The sequence below is a fragment of the Talpa occidentalis genome, unplaced genomic scaffold (genome assembly GCF_014898055.3).
Source record: "Talpa occidentalis isolate TD23 unplaced genomic scaffold, MPIMG_talOcc4v2.1 talOcc4.16, whole genome shotgun sequence".
Taxonomy (NCBI): Eukaryota; Metazoa; Chordata; class Mammalia; order Eulipotyphla; family Talpidae; genus Talpa; species Talpa occidentalis.
This window is the reverse complement of record NW_023601653.1, coordinates 85,453,512-85,474,362: the sequence shown is the minus strand read 5'-3', so window position 1 is coordinate 85,474,362 and position 20,851 is coordinate 85,453,512. Positions and strand designations below refer to the sequence as shown.

At 51.2% G+C, this 20,851-nt stretch overlaps 1 protein-coding gene across 1 annotated transcript in view; it reads right to left on the bottom strand.

The window, feature by feature from the left end:
- TBC1D30 (TBC1 domain family member 30) overlaps window positions 1-8,981 on the bottom strand; it is a 49,295-nt gene extending 40,314 nt beyond the window's left edge. Inside the window, 3 exon segments of the mRNA XM_037513329.1 lie at window positions 6,539-6,703; window positions 8,706-8,849; window positions 8,852-8,981. Of these exon segments, the coding sequence (XP_037369226.1) occupies window positions 6,539-6,703; window positions 8,706-8,849; window positions 8,852-8,981 (439 nt within the window).
- Window positions 8,982-20,851: the final 11,870 nt, after the last annotated feature.

Here is a 20,851-nt window from a genome sequence, read left to right as displayed (position 1 = left end):
CTAAATCGTCAAAGCAATCTGGGGAAGAACAAAGCTGAGGTGGAGGTGTCATACTCCGTGAATTCAACTATATTACAAAACCGTAGTAATTAAAACAACATAGTTTTGGCATAAAAACAGACACACAGATCATTGCAAAAGAATAGAGAGCCTAGAAATTAATCCATGCATATACGGCCCATTAATGTATAAAAAAGAGGTCAAGAATATTCACTGAATGTATTGGGAAAACAGGACATCTACCAGGCAAAGGAATAAAACTGGGCCTTTTTTTTTTTTTAAAGATTTATTTATTTATTTATACAAGCACTGGGTACAGTCAGAAGCGCAGGAGGGTGAGAGAATTCACCAGAGCCAGAGCAGAGCAGAACGGGCAGACTGACGAAGAAATACACTGCTGAGGGGAGCAGTGGGCATAGCAGGAGAGGTCTGTTGTGCCATGTGGGACCCTCGGCGGTGGCCGGGGATTGAACCAGCGCTGCAGAAGCTGCGGGTAGCTTCGCAGCCCAGAGCTCAACCACTGCGCCACCAGGAGAGGCCCAAAACCGGGCCATTTTCTAATGCCATACACAAAAATTAATTCAAAACGGATTAAAGCTTGCATGCAAGACCAAAAACCATGAAAACTTCCAAAACAAAATGTAGGCAAGTAGTTTCTTGACATCAGTTTTGGTGATATTTTGGACCTGACTCCAAAAGTAAAAGCAACAAAAGTGAAAATAAACAAGTGGGACTATATCACACTATAAAGCTTTTGCACAGCAAAGGAAATTATCCACAAAATAAAAATAGCAACCTACTGAATATGAGAAAATCTTTCCAAATCCCAAGTCTGATAAGCGGTTAATATCCAAAATATATTTAAAACCTCATACAAATCAATAGTGAAAAAAAATAAAAAATGAGCCGAGGATATGGATGGACATTTTCCATAAAGGGCGTAAAGATGGCCAGCAGGTACATGAACAGATGGTCAACTTCACTGGTCACCAGGAAAATGCAAATCAACACCATGTGAGAGCACCTCAAATGTGTCAGAATGTCTGTTATCAAAAATTCAAGAAATAACAAGTGCCGGAGATGTGGAGAAAAGGGAACATTTAGGGCCTCCCTGGTGGTGCAGTGATTGAGCGCTGGGCTGTGAAGCTGCCCGCAGCCTCTGTAGCGCTGGTTCGATTCTCGGCCACCAGCGAGGGTCCCACATGGCGCGCAGACCTCTCCTGTCTCGCCCGCTGCTCCCCTCAGCAGTGTACTTCATCAGTCTGCCTGTTCTGTTCCCCGCTCTGGCTCTGGTGAATTCTCTCACCCTCCTGCGCTTCTGACTGTACCCAGTGCTTGTATAAATAAATAATCTTTTGAAAAAAAGAAAGAAAAGGGAACATTTATGTACTCTTGCTGGGGACGTAACCTGGTACAGCCATTACAGGAAGGAGTAAGAAGATGGCTCAAAAATTTAAAACTAGAAATTGCATGTGTCCAATTATCCCACCTTCGGGTATTTACCCTGCAAATACAAAAACACTAATTCAAAGAGACACACGCATCTCCATGTTCACCGGAGCACTGTCCACAATAGCTAGCAACTGGAAACAACCCACACGCCCATCGATTAATGAATGGGTAAAAAAAAAATGTGGTCTGCAGACCCATGTAATACCAGCCAGCTGTGAGAAAGAGAATATTCTGCCATTTGCAACAACACGGATGGCCCTGAAGGGAATAAAACTTAGGGACCTAGTAAGTCAAAGACTGCATCATGCCACTCCAGCGTTGGCTTTAAAGTAAACAGACCAGTTACATAAACAAATGGACAAAACATGCCAGCTGGGCCCCCTGGCGGCCTCAGGATGGGGCCCAGCTCCATGGGCGTCCTGCCAGGCGGGGGAAGCCCTCCACTGCCCTCTCCTGGCCAGCGTGGGTGGTGGCCGCCGGAGGGGCCAGGAAGCCCTTCTCTCCCAGAACGGGCCCCTCCAATCACAACACACCCAGGGGCAGGGCCGCAGCACTGCACACAGGCCAGAAACCTACTGAGGAAATCAACAGAAGCTCTGATGTAGCCTTAGGGACCAGGTCCTAGAACATCCCATTTCACAGTAGCTGCCCAGAGGCGACACTGGAAGAGGCCAGGAAAGAAGGGCTGGGACGAGCACTCATCAGAACAAGTCCTCAGCAGCAGGAGACAGCAGCTTTCTCTAGGGGGGACTGCAAGCGCCGACTTCTTCATGCCTCACGATGAAAAGGTAATACGTTTTTATTCAGTAGGATACAGCCATTAAAGTAAAAATCATGACAGGGCCTCCCCGGTGGCACAGTGGGTTGAGCACAGTGCTGTGAAGCTGTCCGCAGCCTCTGCAGGGCAGGTTCGATTCCCGGGGGGCCAGGGAGATACCCACGTGGCGCGGCACACCTCTCCTGTCTCTCCTGCTGCTCCCTCAGCAGTGCTTTCGGTCCTTCTGCCTGTTCTGCTCCCCACTCTGTCTCTGGTGGATCCTCTCACCCTCCCGTGCCTCTGACCTATACCCCAGCTCTTGTATAAATAAATAAATCTTTAAAGAAAAGTAAAAATCATGACAAAAACACCAAGAAATGGAAAAAACTGCTGTTTGTAGAGGGAGATAGGATTGGATGCCTTTTTAGAATCGGGTAGGTGAAATGTTACAATCTTTTAAGGAGCTATTCTATAATATATACAGCTGAAGTATCGACCTTCACTATTCTCCTGCTGCTTGAAACATAAATTTTCAAACTATTTTTCAGACTTTATTTCTAACTAAAAAGACAAAACCTAATTTTTCCACTCCCTCCATTCTCATGTAGAGATTATATTTAACATTACCAATTACTAAATGAGTCCTTGTAAAACACTATTGTCAAATAGCCATAGTCTCAAACAGCTTTTAATCTAAGAAGAATCTGAGAATCTTCTGGAATCTAGGAATCTCGCAGAATCTAAGCACTTTCTAATAAGCCACAGTTCACATACACTAGTGTCCTGTATTTAACAGGCAGTTACAACAGATTAATTTTGAGATTCCCTCTAATCTCAGAATTCTAAGATGTGACCTGGAACTTCTCAAACCCCCACATGCTTACTAAGGAAAACACTCCCATCTCAGTGCCTGAGGCAGCGCCTTCCCCATCAGCCCCCTTCCCTCTTGTCAATGATGACCACGTGTCCGTGCTGCTGATCACAAGCTCCGGCCTCCTCTGGCCTGTCTCTCCGCCTTTCATCACCAGTTTGCCTGCTGCACCTGTACACCCCCGAGCACACACACAAACTCGGATCCAACCCCTCCACTCATCCAGAAGCCACTCATCGCGCAGCTACTCAGAGGCCCGCCGGAACGTCAGCACCCTAACACCCAGCATTGGAACAACACCCAGCACCCTAACAACACCCGGCATCGGAACAACACCCAGCATCAGAACAACACCCAGCACCCTAACAACACCCAGCATCGGAACAAGGGCTGAATTTCAGCAAAGCTCTTCAACTCACTTTGTTCCCCAACTCACTTTGCCCAGAATCAGGTTGGAAGTCAATAGAATTGTATTCAAATTCTCTCCTAGCTTTGAATTACTATGACTTTGCAATTTAGACTTATTTTTTATTAACAACCAGTTCTCTTTCTAAGGAGGTTGTTTTTTAAGCTGTTTTTTAAGCCTTCAGAATTTCTCAGAAGTTGCAGGTTCAAAAGCTATTACTATATGCCTAATAAAATGTACCTAAATATGCGTATTATTTTGAATTGCTCTGAGAGATAAAGCCCACAGTGTGTGTAAAGCATCATTTGATGAGTGGTGCCAGCTGCTACTCTTCTTACGAGTGATTTTATTATTGATATTGAATTGCTTACACCACAGTTACCCTTAGGTTAAATAGAAAGGAAAACTGTTCTTTTATAAGGCAAATGTTGACCCTGCTCTCCTTATTCCCATGCTTACTTTAAAAAAGAAGGATTCTGCTATAAAGTTTGGTGTAGGAAACAACAACATCTAGGAGGGTATATCACCTATGTTAGAAATAAAAATCACCTAGGGCCTCCCTGGTGGTGCAGCAGGTTGAACATAGCGCTGTGAAGCTGTCCACAGCCTCTGCAGTGCTGGTTTGATTCACGGCCGTCCAGGGAGATACCCACACGGCACGGCAGACCTCTCCTGCTGCTCTCCTCAGCAGTATATTTCGGTCCTTCTGCCTATTCTGCTCCCTGTTCTGTCTCTGGTGAATTCTCTCACCCTCCCGCGCCTCTGGCATGTACCCCAGTGCTTGTAAAAATCAAAATAAATCTTTAAAAAGAAAGAAAAAAAATCACCTAGTCATTTTAGTTTACAATACACTGTTGCTTATGATTCCTATTTCAAAATTACTATATCCAGGATATCAACAGGAAATAACCCATTTCAATAAAAGATTAAAACATGGCATGTTACAGAGCAGAAAAGTTACTTGTGGAAATAGTCACAAGCACTGAGTCCACATGAAGGGAAAGCAGGGTTCACCTGCACTTTTACATGTTAAACACAAACAAGCCAACATGTACGAGGTACGTGACTGCGTCACTACCAATCACTACTGAAATGAAAGCTCGGTTATTTAGGTGAGGGTGAACTCTTAATTCTCTATAATTCTAATTAAACGTATTTACTATTAGTTGGCTTTGAGGAAATAGATAAAATGTGCAACTACCGGGATCAGGCATTTGGCCACAAAACGTCTAGCCCCTGTAGTTCTGAAATGAGCAAGTGACCATTCGGTCGAATTCCTAACACTGTCCACATCATAATACAGTGGCACGTGATGAGAATAACTCCCAAGCGCTGTTATTTCTTAACTCAACAAAAAGCACTCGGTTCCATTTATTAGGGTCTTATTAGTAAGTTGAGAATTTAATTCCCAAGAAAAGGGGTCATGAACCCCATATGCTCTGAAATGCAAAATCCTCATTAGGATCAAAGAGATCATCTCTAAAATACAGATGAAGGACGCAGTCACAAATGCACAAATTAAACTGGGTGACGGTGGACACATTTTCCAAAAAAATATACTTGCCAATCCTTTCATCAGCCAAGTAAATCCAAATTCTAAATGACTATATGCCCCTAGTAATTTCCAGCTCGTGGCCCTGTGCTAGCCTGGCATTCCTGTCCCCTGGCGCTGGCTCCACCCCCAGAGACTTTCCCACGCAGCCAAACTCCATGCGTCTCCCACTGGGTGATTTTAACTCCCGTACAAACAACAATGTTGTGGAGGTGAAAGAGAAAAATCAAAATCAAGGTAGTTCAAAATAAAAGGGGAAAATAACATTTGTACTGGATACTTGTGAGTCAAATCCATGGGAAAATGTCAAATACTTAGAGGCCGGCCTTTTGTAGACATTACACAGACAAATGTCAGTACAGTCCCCTCTGTATCTACTGCATACACCCACACTCGTGCGTGTGTGGACAGCCAGAGGTGTAGATACACAGACATACAGAGCCACCTCTAGCTAGTTCAGACAAGTGGCTGGCTCTGGACAAAACCCTATAAAAAGCCAGTTCCCGCCTCACAGGCCTGCTTCTTGTATGGCTGTTCTATCACTGTGATCACCAAGCAGTGTCCTCGTTAATCCAGTATTAGGTTAAAACTTTCTTTAGCAAATAGCAAGAAGAGTAATTTGAATATAACAGTGTGATGAGAGGAAAAGGAAACACAGTATTTGCTTTTAATAATGAAAGGGAATTAAGTCTAATTTTATTATCTGATACTAACTAAGCCCTAAAAGTTGTCTGATGAAAACAAACACGTATTAATGTGGAATTTACAAAATAACTCTAGGAGATGTCAGTTTACATCTAGAACGTGACAAGGCAGAGGCACAAGGAAACGCAACTTCCACATGCACCGACCGAGGCAGCTGCCACAGGCGTCTCGTACACACATGACCGGCGTGTCTAGCTACCATACCTGTGCTCACCGCACTGCCCGGCTGCATGTGAATAAAGAATACAAGACAAAAATAGGCAAATATTAGCAGAATAAAACATTTGAATAGTGCATGGAAAATTATAAAGTGAATTAATAAACTTTCGTATCTAGTATTTAAGATAGATGAGTAATTGAACAATTAATTTTTAACTCTTAGTTATGGATCAGTTACCACAGAACAGGTTTAACTGGTTAAACTATTTTGTTCTTTTCGGATTTCAGAGCAAGGTCAAGATCCTGTCACACAGACTCCTTGCTGCCGCCAGTCCTCCGGCTGACTCACTGGCGCAACAGAGAGCGCGAGGAGGAGGCCGCCTTGCAGGGGGAGGCGCTGGACGCCGTTGGGAAAACAAGGATTCAAGGCAGCATTTGGTAAAAATAACCCTGTCAAAGTGAACACAACCCCAAACCCTAAAAAAATAAAGCTACATTTGTAAGGTCGGACGCGTCATAACGGGTTTAACTAAAAATACAGCGTTAAGCTGTCCGTGGCCCTCAGGGCTGGGGTGCGCCCCGGGGCAAGGCTTCCAGGCCAGCCCCCTCGGGCCAGGACCCCGCGGCTGCACTCACTCCTCTTGGGCGAGGCGGCCTGCAGGCAGGCGGTCAGCACGTCGCAGCTCCTCTGGGCCTCGCGCAGCAGCCGGTCCCTCTGCTTCAGCTGCCGCAGCAGCTTGGCCGACAGAAGGCCCGTCCTGCCGCGCAGCTCCTCCAGGAGCGCCCTCAGCTCGCTCGCGTCTGCCGGAAGAGCAAAAACAGAACAATAAAGGCCCGAGGAGGACGCCGGGGTGCCAGCAGGCCCCAAGGGCAAGAGAAGCATCCAGAGCCCCGTCGCCCAGCGCGCGGGTGGGACCCGGCGAGGCAGGGCCCCGAGTCTTGGACGACGCTGACGGAACACGGTCGGCGAGCAGCAGCGTGGACAGCGCGGGGACGCCCGCGAGCCCTGGGCGGGGAGAGAGAAGGACCCTGCGGGAGGGGACGGGCTCTGTCCTTTCTCTCTCCGGAGTCCAGCGCGGCGGCCGCACCGGCGCGCGGGAGAACATGCAGGGGCTCGGGCTGACGGCGGGAACCTGCGCCCCCTGATTCTCACGGATCGACCCCGAGGGGAGGCGAGAGGCCCGGGGCCCAGCTGGCTCTCCGGGCGGGCGGGTGGTGCAGAAACGACAACAACGGCTGGACGCGCCCTGGTCACTTGACACAGTCACCGCAGCCCTGCCGGGGTCACCCCCTGACGACGCGGGGAGACGGCCCGGCCTCCCCAGGAGCCGCGCGGGCGGGGGGGGGGGGTAAGACCCCGCGGGACACCCCTGGACGGTGCCCCCGGCCCGCGCGGCGGGGGGGACCCGGTCACCGGCGCCCCCCCCCCCGGCCTTCCTCGTAGCGTCCCCTGCGCCCCAGTGCCCGCCCGCCCCCCGCACTCACGCCGCGCACCCCAGCCGGGCCCAGCCGGGCAGGCAGACCCCGGGCGGCCCCTCCGCTGCCCGCGGCCCGCGCCTGCCCCCTCCCCGCGCCGCGCCCGGCTCGCCTCCCGCGGGAAAGCACCGGCCCCACATCCCGCGCCGGGAGGGGACAGGCGCCCGGCGAGGCCAGTCGCGTCCTCGCGCCTCAAGCGCCCGGCGGATCCGCGGGGCCTCCGGCCTGTGCGCTCGCGGGCGGCAGCCTCGGCAGAGGGGCGCGGCGGGGGCGTCCAGCCGGCCAGGGGCGGGGGGCGGGGGTGGGCGGGGGCCGCCGGCGCCCGAGCTGGGACCTTCCCGGGGACGCCCGAGGGGCGCGACGGCTGCTGCGGACGTGGACGCCCCGGACTCGCTCCCTTCCCGGCTGCAGCCTCGCGGCCCGGGGCTGGGGTGGCCCTGCCGGGCTCTCCGGCACCCGAGGCTGCGCTCACGCTGGGAAGCCGCCCCGGGTCCTCCCCGCGCCTCGGGGCGCGTTCTGCGGGGGCGCCGCGGCCACGAGGCCCGCAGCCCAGGCCGCGGCCCGGGCGCGGGGGGACAGGCGGGGCGGGGGGGACAGGCGGGGCGGGGGGACAGGCGGGCGCGGGGGACAGGCGGGGCGGGGGGACAGGCGGGGCGGGGGGACAGGCGGGGCGGGGGGGACAGGCGGGGCGGGGGGGACAGGCGGGGCGGGGGACAGGCGGGGCGGGGGGGACAGGCGGGGCGGGGGACAGGCGGGGCGGGGGACAGGCGGGCGCGGGGGGACAGGCGGGGCGGGGGGACGGGCGGGCGCGGGGGACAGGCGGGGCGGGGGGGACGGGCGGGCGCGGGGGACAGGCGGGGCGGGGGGACAGGCGGGCGCGGGGGACAGGCGGGGCGGGGGGACGGGCGGGCGCGGGGGACAGGCGGGGCGCGGGGGACAGCCAGGCGGGGCGCGCTGTCGGGTAGGAGGAGGAACCCGCAGGCCCCGCCTCCCCCGCACGCCCGGCCCGGCGCGGGGCGCAGCAGCCGGGAGGGGAGCCCGCAGGCGAGCTCGGGGGACCCGCCGTGCTGGCGGGGAGCCCGCGGGGCCGCACCCCGAGTCCTCGCCCCCTGCTGCGCGCGGCCGAGCGCGGGGCCCGGGGCGGCTCGGGGGGCGGGGAAAGCCCAGCTCGCCCCGGGCCCCTTCCCCGCCCTCGTGGACGCCGCCGCGCTCCGGGCGAGACCGGGGAGCCCCGCGCGCGCGAGGGGGCGTCGGGTCGGAGCCGGGTCCCCGCGGGCGCCAGGGCGGAGAGCCGCGCTCCGGGGGGGGGGGGGCGCCCCGGGCTCACCTTTCTGCCGCAGGTAGCGCGCCTGGTGCCGCGGGCCGGGCCGCGCGCGCAGCTCCTGCAGGGCGCGGGAGTCGCCGGGGCCGCCCAGCCGCGCGTCGGAGCCCGAGGCCTCGGTGGAGCTGTCGCGGCGCCGCCGCCGCCCCCCGCGCCGCGGCCCCCGCCGGCCGCCGCCTCGTCGGCGCCGCTGTAGAGCGCGGACAGCAGCCCGCTGACCAGGGCCGCCGCGCGCGCCCCCCGCGCCCCGCCGGCCGCCGCGCCCCCGGGAAGGGCCTCCATGGCCCCTGGCGCCGCCGCCGGCTCCGGCCGCCTCCCGCCCCGCATCCGGGAGGGCGCGGCCTCCCGCCGGGCGCGGCGCCAGGTTCTGGGGCGGCACCTCCGCGGCCGCGCGCCCCGGCTCGGCCCGCACCCCGGGGCCTCGCGCGAGGCAGCGGACCCCGCCGCGAGGGCGCCCCGCGGGGCGCAGGGGCCGGACGGTCCAGCGCGCTCGGCCGGGGCCGTGGGGGCGCCCCGGCCGCCGCCGCCTGCACCCCAGCACGTGGCCTGACCGGCGGGCCGCGCCCCCGGCCCCCGCCCCGCCCGGAGCAGCGCGGGGGCGCCCGCACCCCCGGGCGCAGCCCCCCCGCCCCCCGCGGGCCGGTCGGGCAGCCGCGGGACGCCAGGCGGGGCTGCGGGGGACGCCGCGGGGGGCCGAGCGCTGCAGCAGAATCCGCCGACCCCGGGACCCGCCGAAAGGAGGCTCCGGGAACGCGGGGCCCCCCAGGCCACCGGACGGACCGGGCCCGACGGTTCCCGGGGGCCGCGGAACCCGGGGCTCCCTCGCGGCGGGGCGCTCCCGGCGCTCGGGGCCCGGACCCGCCTCCCGGGCCGGCGGACACGGGCTGCGCCCAGGAGACCCCGCGCCGCGGGCTCGCTCCGCCTGTTCCCGCCCGCGCGGGCGCCCAGGCCCTTCTCCGACGGCGGAGCTCACGCGGGGCCTGAGGCTTTCCAGCCCCCGAGACCCCAGAGACGTCCAGACGTCACACCGGACACGCGCTCCGGCGCCTCCGCTGCTCTGAGCCGTGTGTCTCTAAGACGATGGGGAGAAATGGAATCACCTATTATTTTTGGTCTTTTTTTGAGGATTTTTCTCCTTTGTCCCAGCACTGGAGAGTCCCGAGACCTCCCTTCAGCCGCGGAACTGCCCAAGCAGGATTTCAGAGGGAGACGCTGAAATTGGACCTTGTCTTCTCCCTCCTCCACCCCGCGAGAGCCGAGGCAGCTGCTCCTCAGCACAGCTGTCGTTTCTCCACGGGCCGACGGGGCGGACAGGGAGCTGAAGGGGATGGTGCAGGATGGAGGGAAAAGACAGGCTCTGACAGCCAACACCCAAATGAACCAGAGCGTCTACGTTTCCCCCCATTCTCCGCCATGACCAAACCCGCGGAGGAGGGACCTGGCAGAGGAAAAAGTGACAAGCAAGCCAGCTCGGCCCTCGCTCCTGCAGGGATGGTCTTCCCCAAATACCCGCACGGCTCCTCCCGGGGTCTGAGCGCTCCCCAAGTGTCCTCTCCTCAGCGGGCCCCTCCCTGACCACCCTGTGGAAATCGCAGCTCCCGACCCCCAACATTCCCTTGTTCTCCATCCTTGTCTCCCCGCATATTATTCACCAGCTTCCAACATACTGATTTATTTCATTGTTTTCTACTGCTGAAATGTCAGCTCTTGAGGCAGAAATGTTTGCCTATTTTGTGCACTCTCTCCTAGAACACCCGCTCCCTGGCACAACGTAAGATGAAAAGTAGAGAAAGGATCACCCAATACCTCCCTTGCTAAGAAAAGTGAGCTCCAGTAAGAGAGTCCTACAAGTGATACTAGCAAAAGCAGCCCCTTCCTATACTGCCTTACTACGGCCTCTGACTGGGGCAGGCCGAGGCAGGCCCCTGAAGACCTACCGGGCGTGAGGGAACAGGCCATCACGCTGACCAGGACTAGCGAGAGTAGCTAAAATGACACTGACCACAGGTACGAATGCCACGGACAGTAACCAGTATTTTAATTTTGAATTTTGGTTTTAATATTTAAATAATCATACCATTTATTTTATGTAAGGCCCGAGGACTCCAAGGAACTATTATTTTTGCAAGGAACGAAGTGGCATCTACCGCTAAAGTACTATGGTCTCCAGAAGGCAATTTATGTAAATCTTGTTGACAAGCTACAAACTATAAACTCTGAAACGACTTCCAACCTTCTGTAAGGGTCTTGCTAATAACCTTCTGCCACCCATCATTTAAAGCTACTTAACAGAGTCTCAGCATTTCTGATAATGAGATGATTTTTTTCCGGCATGTGCAAACATACACATAAAGGCTGAAGTGCTGTGATGAAATCTATGATTATTCTTGGAACAGCTGATTTCCCAGTGAACCTTTTACTCTAATCCTTCCAGAATTACTCAGTCTCAGATCACAAGAAAAATGCAGAAGGTCACTGAAGAGTTTCAGCTTCTCCTGGAAGCTTATTAGCCCTTCAAATTTGACTGGTTACAATTCACTTGTATGCTTGGGCTATAATGCGATCTGTATTTCCCATTCAAGAATTACATAAAGAAGGTTCTTACATTTGTGAGTGTCACGAATTTCTTTACATTATTGTTTTCTAACTTGGTTTTATTATAGCCAGGAAACAGTTCATATCATTGCTATCTTCTTAACACTTTTCAAGGTTTGTTTTATGGCCTAGTATATGATTTATCCTGGAAAATATTCCTGGGTGCTTGAGAAGAGCCGGTCCATGTTCTATCTGCTACGTCGCGGTGTTTCATGCTGTTCAGTTCTTCTCTTGTTGCCTCCAGACTAGTTATTCTTTTCATTATTAGAGTTGCTGCTATTCAGTTCTCTAATTTTCCCTCCATTTTGGTCAGTTTTACTTAATAATTTTTGTTGTTAGGTACATATATATTTATAGTTGCTGTATCTTCCTGATGGAGTAAACTTTTTTCATTTTTAAAGATTTATTTATGTGTGCATACAAGAACTGGGGTACAGGCCAGAGGTGTGGGGGGTGAGGGATTCACCAGAGACAGAGTGGGGAGCAGAACAGGTGGATCGACTGAAAACCACTGCTGAGGGGAGCAGCGGGGAGACAGGAGGGGTCTGCTGCGCCATGTGGGTTGCTCCCTGGCGGGGGATGGAACTCGTGCTGCAGTGCCTACAGACAGATTCACAAGTTGCATCTTAACCCCTTGTGCCACCAGGAGGCCCTGGAGTGAAACTTTTTTCAATATACAATGTTCCTCTTTATCTTTAGTAGCATTTTTTGTTTTAAAGTCTGTTTTTGCTTAATGATAACAATCACTTTCTGTTACTATGTGTCTATTTGTATGTGAACAATGTAACTGTGGCTTTGTCCATCTACTTAAAGGGCTGGCAAGATGGCTGCAGAGTGAAGAAGTGGAGCCTCCTCCAGAAACTCACAACAAAACTGCCCTGAGGGGAGAACTGAGGACCAGGGCACACAACAGGAGAACCAGCCCAGTGGAAAGAGGAAAGAAAAATTTTAAATGCACTTTGCTTAGGGAGACGTGGGGCAGGACCACCTGCCAGAGGGGGGATGCGGGCTGCTGTGCAGAGCCCCTGCAGCTGTTGGCTCAAACACACACCGACACTGGGGCTCCTGCACGGGGAAAGGGGTGCAGGAGCAGGCATCTAGGACGAAGGGTGCACTGGTGGAGCGCTATGGGGGCGTGCACACAGAGAGGATCACTGACCCTCATGTGAGGCTCTTCACAGACAACATTTGTGGCCCGAATCAAGTCAGAACACCTGGACTCCCCTACAGAAGAGGCCACTGCTCAAAGCCCTGCTGGGCCACCCAAAGCCCCTGCCACCCCCACCCAGGCTGAGGCACCCAAACACCAGGCATCCCCCCGAAAGAAATGCTTGAACAAACTGGAGCTCAGACATCTACCAACAGTGGGAAAAGACACCTCAGAAAAGACTGTGTTGGAAAGAATCTTGTGACTCGGGGCAAAATGAGGCCACATCTTGGACACTGGAGACCAATGCCGACAGCTCCGGAAGGAACACTGAGGAGACTCAACTCCATACAGCAAGCGGCGGGCGGAGACGCACCAAAAGCTGACCTCAGAGCTCTGACCACGTTGGGCTGATGGCCCAGGGGTGGGAGAGCTCACTAGTGTAGAGGTGCAAGCGTACCCGAGGGGAGATACATGTGAAGAAGCCAGTATACCCCAGATGGGCTGAGTCCCCAGTGAAGAAGACGGTGCAGAATGGCGCTCCCCCTGCGAGGAACTCAAGCTGAGTCTGTGGAACACAACAGCACGGCTTGCAGACTGCAGAACCCTGGGTCTGGAAACCCAGGGATGAGGGCCAGCAGCAGAACCCTCAAACACAAGCCACCCCCCAAAACACTTTCATCAGTGACTGGACCCTTCCATACCCCTATTGACTCAACTGCTGCAGATCAATGTTCCCCAAAATACAAATACTATTATGTCAAGCCAGGAAAAGCTAAATAAACAAATAAACCCACAGCACCATCTACTGGAAAGTGGGAGTTCTGCCCCCTGAGGACACAGTTGAAACACCAGCAAATGGGAAAGATGGGGATCTACAGGGCACCTTGAATCCTCAAGGGGATATTTCAGGAGCCTGAAGGAACAAAGCTCCAGACTCCACCACAAAGACATGGAAGATCTTTTCTTCCTATCAGATACGGAGGTGAAAGTTGTCATGATCAAGAAATGGAAGAAAACACACACAAAAAACCTGATCAAACATACACAAGAGAACACAGAAACCCACGCCGTCAGACAGGAGGGAGAAGTAAAGTCCTTCTCAGACAAACAGCAGCTGAAGGAGTCTGCAAACACTAGACGACCTCCACGAGAAATGCTGAAGTTCTCACTCCTAAATCAAACAAAGGACGGCCACAAACTGAACCAGGAAACAGAGACAGAAAACTAAGGACATAGATCAATAATTACCCTGAAGGTAAACAGACTGAACTCAAGAATCAAAAGGCACAGCGGGACGTTTGGATCAGAAAACAAAACCCGCCTTCCTTCCGTCTTTAGGACGCTCACGTGATTCCCAAGACAAACACGGTCTGCAAGTAAACGGCTGAAACAGTCCTACAAGCAAAGGGGACCCGAAGACAACACTGCTGACGTCAGGTGAAACAGACTTGACAGCTACTCAAGGTAACAAGAGACAGGCGAGCTCTAGATAATGATGAAGGGAACAGTAAACAGGAAGATGCGATTCTCCCCAGGATGTATTCAACAAACAAACAAAGGGGCATTAAAACATACGAAGCGGGCCTCCCCGGTGGCACAGTGGGTTGAGCGCCGCACTGAAGCTGTCCGCAGCCTCTACAGCTTGGGTTCGATTCCTGGCCGGCCAGGGAGAAACCCACATGGCGTGGCAGACCTCTCCTGTCTCCCCGCTGCTCCCCTCAGCAGTGCTTTCAGTCTCTCTGCCTGTTCTGCTCCCCGCTCTCTCTGGTGAATTCTCTCACCCTCCCATGCCTCTGGGTACCCCAGTTCTTGTGTAAATAAATAATAAATGTTCTTAAAAAGAGGGTATTATCATCAAATCTGAAAACAGACATTGCAAGCAAGACGACAGCGGTTGGAGACTTCAGCACCCCTCTTTCACCAAAGACACATCAACCAGATAGAAAATAAACAATATCCTTAAACAAAGAATTAGATCACAGGGCTTTAATAGACATTTATAGGACACTGAAACATAAAAAAAGCTAAATACACATTCTTCTCAAGTGCAGATGAGAGAGTCCACAAGGTAGGTCACATATTGGGTCAGAAAACAAGATGCAATAAATTCATGAAGGCTGAGATCATTTCCAGTATCTTCTCTGGTCACAGTGTTATCAAACTAGAAGACAACCAAAGTAAGCATCTGAAATTATTTTCCTTCCACATAATTTGACATATTCTATTTATTTATTTTTTGTCTGCTGGTAAGAAATTATCTCACTCAGCTTTTTTGGTATGTGTTTAATAGTCTTCATTTTTTAAATTTATTTTCGAAGGGTATATTCTAGGTTGAGTATTTTTCTTTCAGCACTTCAAAGATGTCACTGTATTGCCATCCCGTTTGGATAGTGCCTGTGGGAGGTCTGCAGTAATTCTTGCCTCTGTACGATTGTATGTAATATGTTTTCCCCCTTTTGACTGTTTCCAAGTTTTTTTTTTAACCCCCAGTTTGCGAAACTCTGATTGTGATGTTAGTCAGTATGATTTTCTTCATATTTATTCAGCATGGAGTTAAGTTTCTGGGATCTGAGTTCATAATTTTTTCCAAATTTAAACTTTTCTGTTATTATTTCTTCAAATAATCATTTCATCCGAGACTACTATAATATGAATGGTAACCACATGATTTTGTCTCACATGTCACAGAGATTGCTAATTTTGCTTTCAGTCTTTTCTTTCTCTTTGCTTATTTTGGGTATTTTCCATTGCTCTGTCATGAACCTGAATAACACTCCCCCCCTCCCCCCCACCACACACACACACACACACACACACACTCACACACATACACAGAGTACAATCTTTTGTTAACCCATGTGGTCAAGTTTTTCAGATATTGTTCTGTTCAGTTATATTTATTTTGTATTTAAAAAAAAATGTCTTCCACGTCTCCGCAGGTGACTGTTTTCCTTTTAAAAACTTGAATACAGGGCCTCCCCGGTGGCGCAGCGGTTGAGCACTGGGTTGCGAAGCTGCTCGCGGCCTCTGCGCCGCCGGTTCGATCCCCGGCTGCTCCCCGGCCACCGGAGGAGGGTCCCACATGGCGCGCAGACCTCTCCTGCCGCCCGCTGCTCCCCTCAGCAGTGTACCTCGGTCCTTCTGCCTGCTCTGCTCCCTGCTCTAGCTCTGGTGAATTCTCTCACCCTCCCGCGCTTCTGACTGTACCCAGTGCATGTATAAATAAAACAAACAAACAAACAAATAAATAAATAAATAAATAAAACATGCCTCTATTTAAAAAAAAAAAAAAAAAAAAAACTTGAATACAGTTGTAACAGGTACTTTAACACCCTGATCTGTTCATTCCTTCATCTGTTTCTATTGACTGATTTTTCTCCTGGTTTTGGGTCACATTTTTGTTTTGGAGCCTGTGTAATTTCTTTTTTTTTTTTTTTTTTTTTTTTTAATAGAGGCATGTTATTTATTTATTTATTTATTTGTTTGTTTTGTTTATACATGCACTGGGTACAGTCAGAAGCGTGGGAGGGTGAGAGAATTCACCAGAGCCAGAGCGGGGAGCAGAGCAGGCAGAAGGACCGAAGTACACTGCTGAGGGGAGCAGTGGGCGGCAGGAGAGGTCCGCGCGCCATGTGGGACCCTCCTCCGGAGGTCGGGGAGCAGCCGGGGATCGAACCGGCGCTGCAGAGGCTGCGGGCAGCTTCGCAACCCAGCGCTCAACCGCTGCGCCACCGGGGAGGCCCTGGAGCCTGTGTAATTTCTTATTGGAGTCAGGGTATTATGAATTTCACATAGTTGACTATCTAGATTTTGTAGTCTCCCTTTAAGAATAGGGCCTTGGGGGCCTCCCTGGTGGTGCAGGGGTTAAAGACACTGTTGGCAGCCACTGCAGCAGGAGTTCAATCCCCGGCCAGGGAGCTACCCACAGGGCGTAGCAGACCTCTCCTGTCTCCCCGCTGCTCCCCTCAGCAGTAGGTTTCAGTGGATCTGCCTGTTCTGCTCCCCACTCTGTCTCTATCAGCCAAGGTAAGATTCTTGCAGCTCAGTTCAGTATTTTCAAGTTTGTATTTAAACTTTGTTATTGTAGGTGTACAGTAATTTTTTCTCATGATAGTTGAGAAGACCATAGTACTAAGGTCTCAGTTTTCTGGGTTCTCTGCTGAAAGCCATGGTGATCAAGTAAGACTCCCTCTGTCAAAACACCTCTAACTCTTATGAGAATTATTACATCTCCTAGGTTATTCACTGCCTTACCGATGTTGTCCTCTCCCTATGCATGATACCTTAGTGTTCATCAAAGTCTCAAATGGTATCTGCAGATTTATGGAGTTTTATTTATATAACTTCCTCCACGTTGGAACTTTGCCCAACTTCCAGCTTTCTCATCCTCTTCCAACCTTAATTCCCGTCACCTCAATTCACCTTTGTTCTGCATGGGGGCCTTTTTCTGCTTCCCTCGTTCAAACATGCTGCCAGACAGAAAAGAACAACTGTTCCACTTCACACATGGATCATAGTTCTGCGGTGACTGTTGAATATTGTGTGAAAACATAATTTTTTCCTGTTTCCTAGTTATTTGTAGTAGGAGGGTTAGCTGGTCTTTTTACGCCATCAGGATCAGAGGTGGAAGTCTTGAGATTATTAAATATTTAAGTGAAAAATATACTTCAGCGGTCAGGATGAAAATTAGTGTTGTACCTGTAATAGAGATTTCATGGGAAATTTGGTGGCGCAGGTGGTTGAGCGCCCTGCCGTGAAGCTGTCCACAGCCTCTGCAGTGCCGGTTTGATCCTGGCCGGCCAGCGAGGGGCCCACATGGCATGGCAGACCTCTCCTGTCACACCCACTGCTCTCCTCAGCAGTTTATTTCGTCAGTCTGCCTGTTCTGTTCCCTGCTCTGTCTCTGGTGAATCCTCTCACCCTCGCATGCATCTGGCCTGTACCCCGGTTCTTGTATAAATAAATAAATAAATCTTTAAAAAAAAGAAATTTCATGGGAATTTTTATATAACTGGATTGCATCCAAATTTTTGGTTAAGGCCTAAAATTGACATATTTTTATGGCTTATGGCACCATTCATAAACTGATTTATAAAATAATTTTAGATAATGGGAAAATACATTTTTGAGTGATAACTCAAATATGTAACCAGACACCAAGTAATAGTACTACACATTCTACTGTAGCTATGACTAACACTGATCAGTTGTCAATTATTTTGCACTATTCTTCCATTATCTATTAACTATTCTATTAGCATTTTTAAAAAGATTTTATTTATTTATGCATACAAGAGCTGGGGTACAGGCCAGAGGTATGGGGGCGGGTGAGAGGACTCACCAGAGACAGAGCAGGGAACAGAACATGGCAGACTGACTGAAGTACAGTGCTGAGGGGAGCAGCAGGGAGACAGGAGAGGTCTGCTGCGCCATGTGGGTTGCTCCCTGTCTGGCTGGGGGATTGAACTCATGCTGCAGAGGCAGTGGACAGCTTCATAGGTTGCGTCGTAACCGCTTGCGCCACCAGAGAAACCCTCTATTAGCATTTTTTAACTAAAAACATTGATCTGAGACTTTATTCAACAAAATGAATTATGGTTGAACAATATTCACAGTCAGTTGCAGGTCAGCACAGTGATCACGGGATGAGGACAAAGGGGGCGTGTTCCCTAAAGCCCCCTCCGAACACACGAGCCACACACAACCCCCACCTTAGTGCTGCTGGGGGGACTGAAAGTGCCAGCTAGTTCAGTACTTCTCAACAGGCACCTATTTTCAGGTTCAACTGCTCTATGAAGAATTTTAAGCATTTTGCCAGTTTGGATTTTACCCTGAAAAGTACAGCAAATGGCCCGCCCACTGTAAAGGTCCCAAGTCTCACCGAACAGGCTGAGTGGAAATTTGCAGACTCTGAAAGATATTTTCAGTGACTCAGAATACAAACCAAAACACAAATGAGATATAAAAACTTTATTCACCTAATTGATAAAATGCAAATATGACACTTTAACTGCATTTAGACACATTTTAGAATTTTTCAATAAAACCATTAGGTTACATATTCCAGCGATGGTGCATCTAGGAGGTACCCTCTTTTGTCAACTGTACATTTATTTTATTAAGGCACTGAGATCAAACTGAGTTAAAATAATTAATGGAGTATAAAACCAAAGTTATAAAGGAGAGTGAGAAAATCAAGAGAGAATCATTTTGAGATTTGACTCTGAGAAAATGTCATTATTCTGCTCATATAAAGATACTTGACAGAGCTTTCTGAAATGGGGCAAAAACTCTAATATATACACACACGGATGTAATGTCTATTTACATACATATATAATAATAAACTGTGAGGATGAGAAAAATTCAGTAACTAAGAAATACTGATCAACTATGCTAGAGAAGACCAAATTACCTTTCTGTTCTCTCTGTAGAAAGTATTACAAAATATCGTCACACGGAGAGATGATTAAATAGTACCCAGCCATAAAAAGTAGAAAAAAGTATGGAGAGGTGTGTTTGGCAGTAAATAATAAAAACATGTTGTTAAAATTTTTTGTGATAGTTTTTAACATTATGATTTCTTAGTGTAAATATCCACTTTTGTATTTATTGTGGGTTCCTACAAGCTGGCTCCTAGCTGGCTGCTCATGGCAACTGTAACCTGTTTGCTCTCTACAAATCCCAGCAGAGCATCCTTGACCACCTGCAGAGTTGGCTCGTGTCAGGAGGCAGGCCCGGGATGCCCAGGCCTAGGCCGACCTGATTACGTGACTATCTCCACCGCCGTCTCCGGATGACTCTGCCTGTGTTAACATCCTACTTTGCTGACACAGATGTCTCTTGACGTATGGCCTTGATGTCCCCTTCCCTGTACCCCGTAAAACCTTGTCCCCTATTCCTCTCCCACCCTCCGGATTTTGTTTCTCATACCATTGTCACACCGTCAGCTTTTACTAGCCTGTGTGTTTTCAATAAATGGCACAAGACCTGCTCCAGTGAGGAGTCTGGGCTCGCAAACCTGCTCCCTGACTGCTGCATCCTCATCAAGTGCCCACCGCGGAGCAGCGGCAACAAAGTCCCTGTCGCAACAATTTACAACTTACTGTTTTTCTTAAGGAGCCACCCTTGCAAAATTATACATAAGCTTCAGGCCTCCCAAAATCTGAATTTGCCCATCACCATCACCTTCCGCCATGCAGCTGATCTACCTTTTTTCATTCTTCTAATCTGCCCACCATGGCACAGCACAAAAATATTATAAAAATGCATATGTGTCTTGCCTCCATCCTTCCTGTGACTTACCATTACCTTAGAATAAGGACCCAAATCTTTAACATAGATCTAGGTCCTGCCTGCCTCTGCATGTCCCTGTCCACCTCGCTCCAACCACACCAGATTTTTAGTTCGTTGTCCCTCTAATTGCCTCTGTGCAGGCTGTACTCGGTGCCCAAAGGCTTTCTCGCCACTCGCTCTCCCAGCAGCAAATTATCTATTTAAACTTCTGACAGTCACTCAAAGCTGCCTCCTCAGGACACCTGGGCTAGGTCAGCTGCCTTACATGGCCAGGAACATTTCTCCACTTTAACTATCTTCACGTTTCCTTCACAGCATGTCTCCCAATGTGTAACTACACACTTCTGTGGTTACGAGACTGGATCTCTCTGCCACTAGCTAGCAAGTTCCATGAAAGGACAGTGTCGCCTCCGCACCAGCCTAGCACTTGGAACAAAGCTGGCTTCTAGTTATGCATCTAGCCTTGAACCAAAAACAATGATATGATTTCACAATGTGGGGCCTCAATGCAGATGGAACAGGTTCTTTCTTTTTTTGTGCAAATCCTCCTGGAAGTGCTGAAACCTGAACACACGGCAGTTAGTTGTTCCAGCGGCGCGTAACACTGCGTGGGAAGTCATGTGAAGTACTTGTAAAAGGTTTTTCACTTCCCCGGTACTCCAGGCATCTGGAAACTACTCTGAGCGCATTCCCAGTGTAATTTTTTCCTGCAATGGAATTCCATTTTGGAAGATTCTCCTGTCTTCTGTAGACTTACTTTTAAGTAATAAAAAAAAAAAAAAACTAAAAATAAAAGCGTAACAGAACACAGGCAACACCTCTCCCGTCGCCCCACAGCCGCACACACGCACCCCGAAGCAGCCCCACAGTTACTCGGCCGTGGACGGGCGCCCCGGGGGTTCCCCGCAGACGGCTCGCGCCCCACGGCCCCGCGCGGGGAAGCACGCGCGCCGCGGGGCGTCGGGAGGCTCCGGCCGCCGCTCGGGGGGCGGGTGGGCGGCTCGCCCCGGGCGTGGGCTCGGCGGACCCCGCGGAGGAAGCGGCGCCGTCCCCGCCACCTCAGCCCGCCGGGGCCCCGGTCCTGGAATCACGCGCTCGCGGGCTCGGGCGA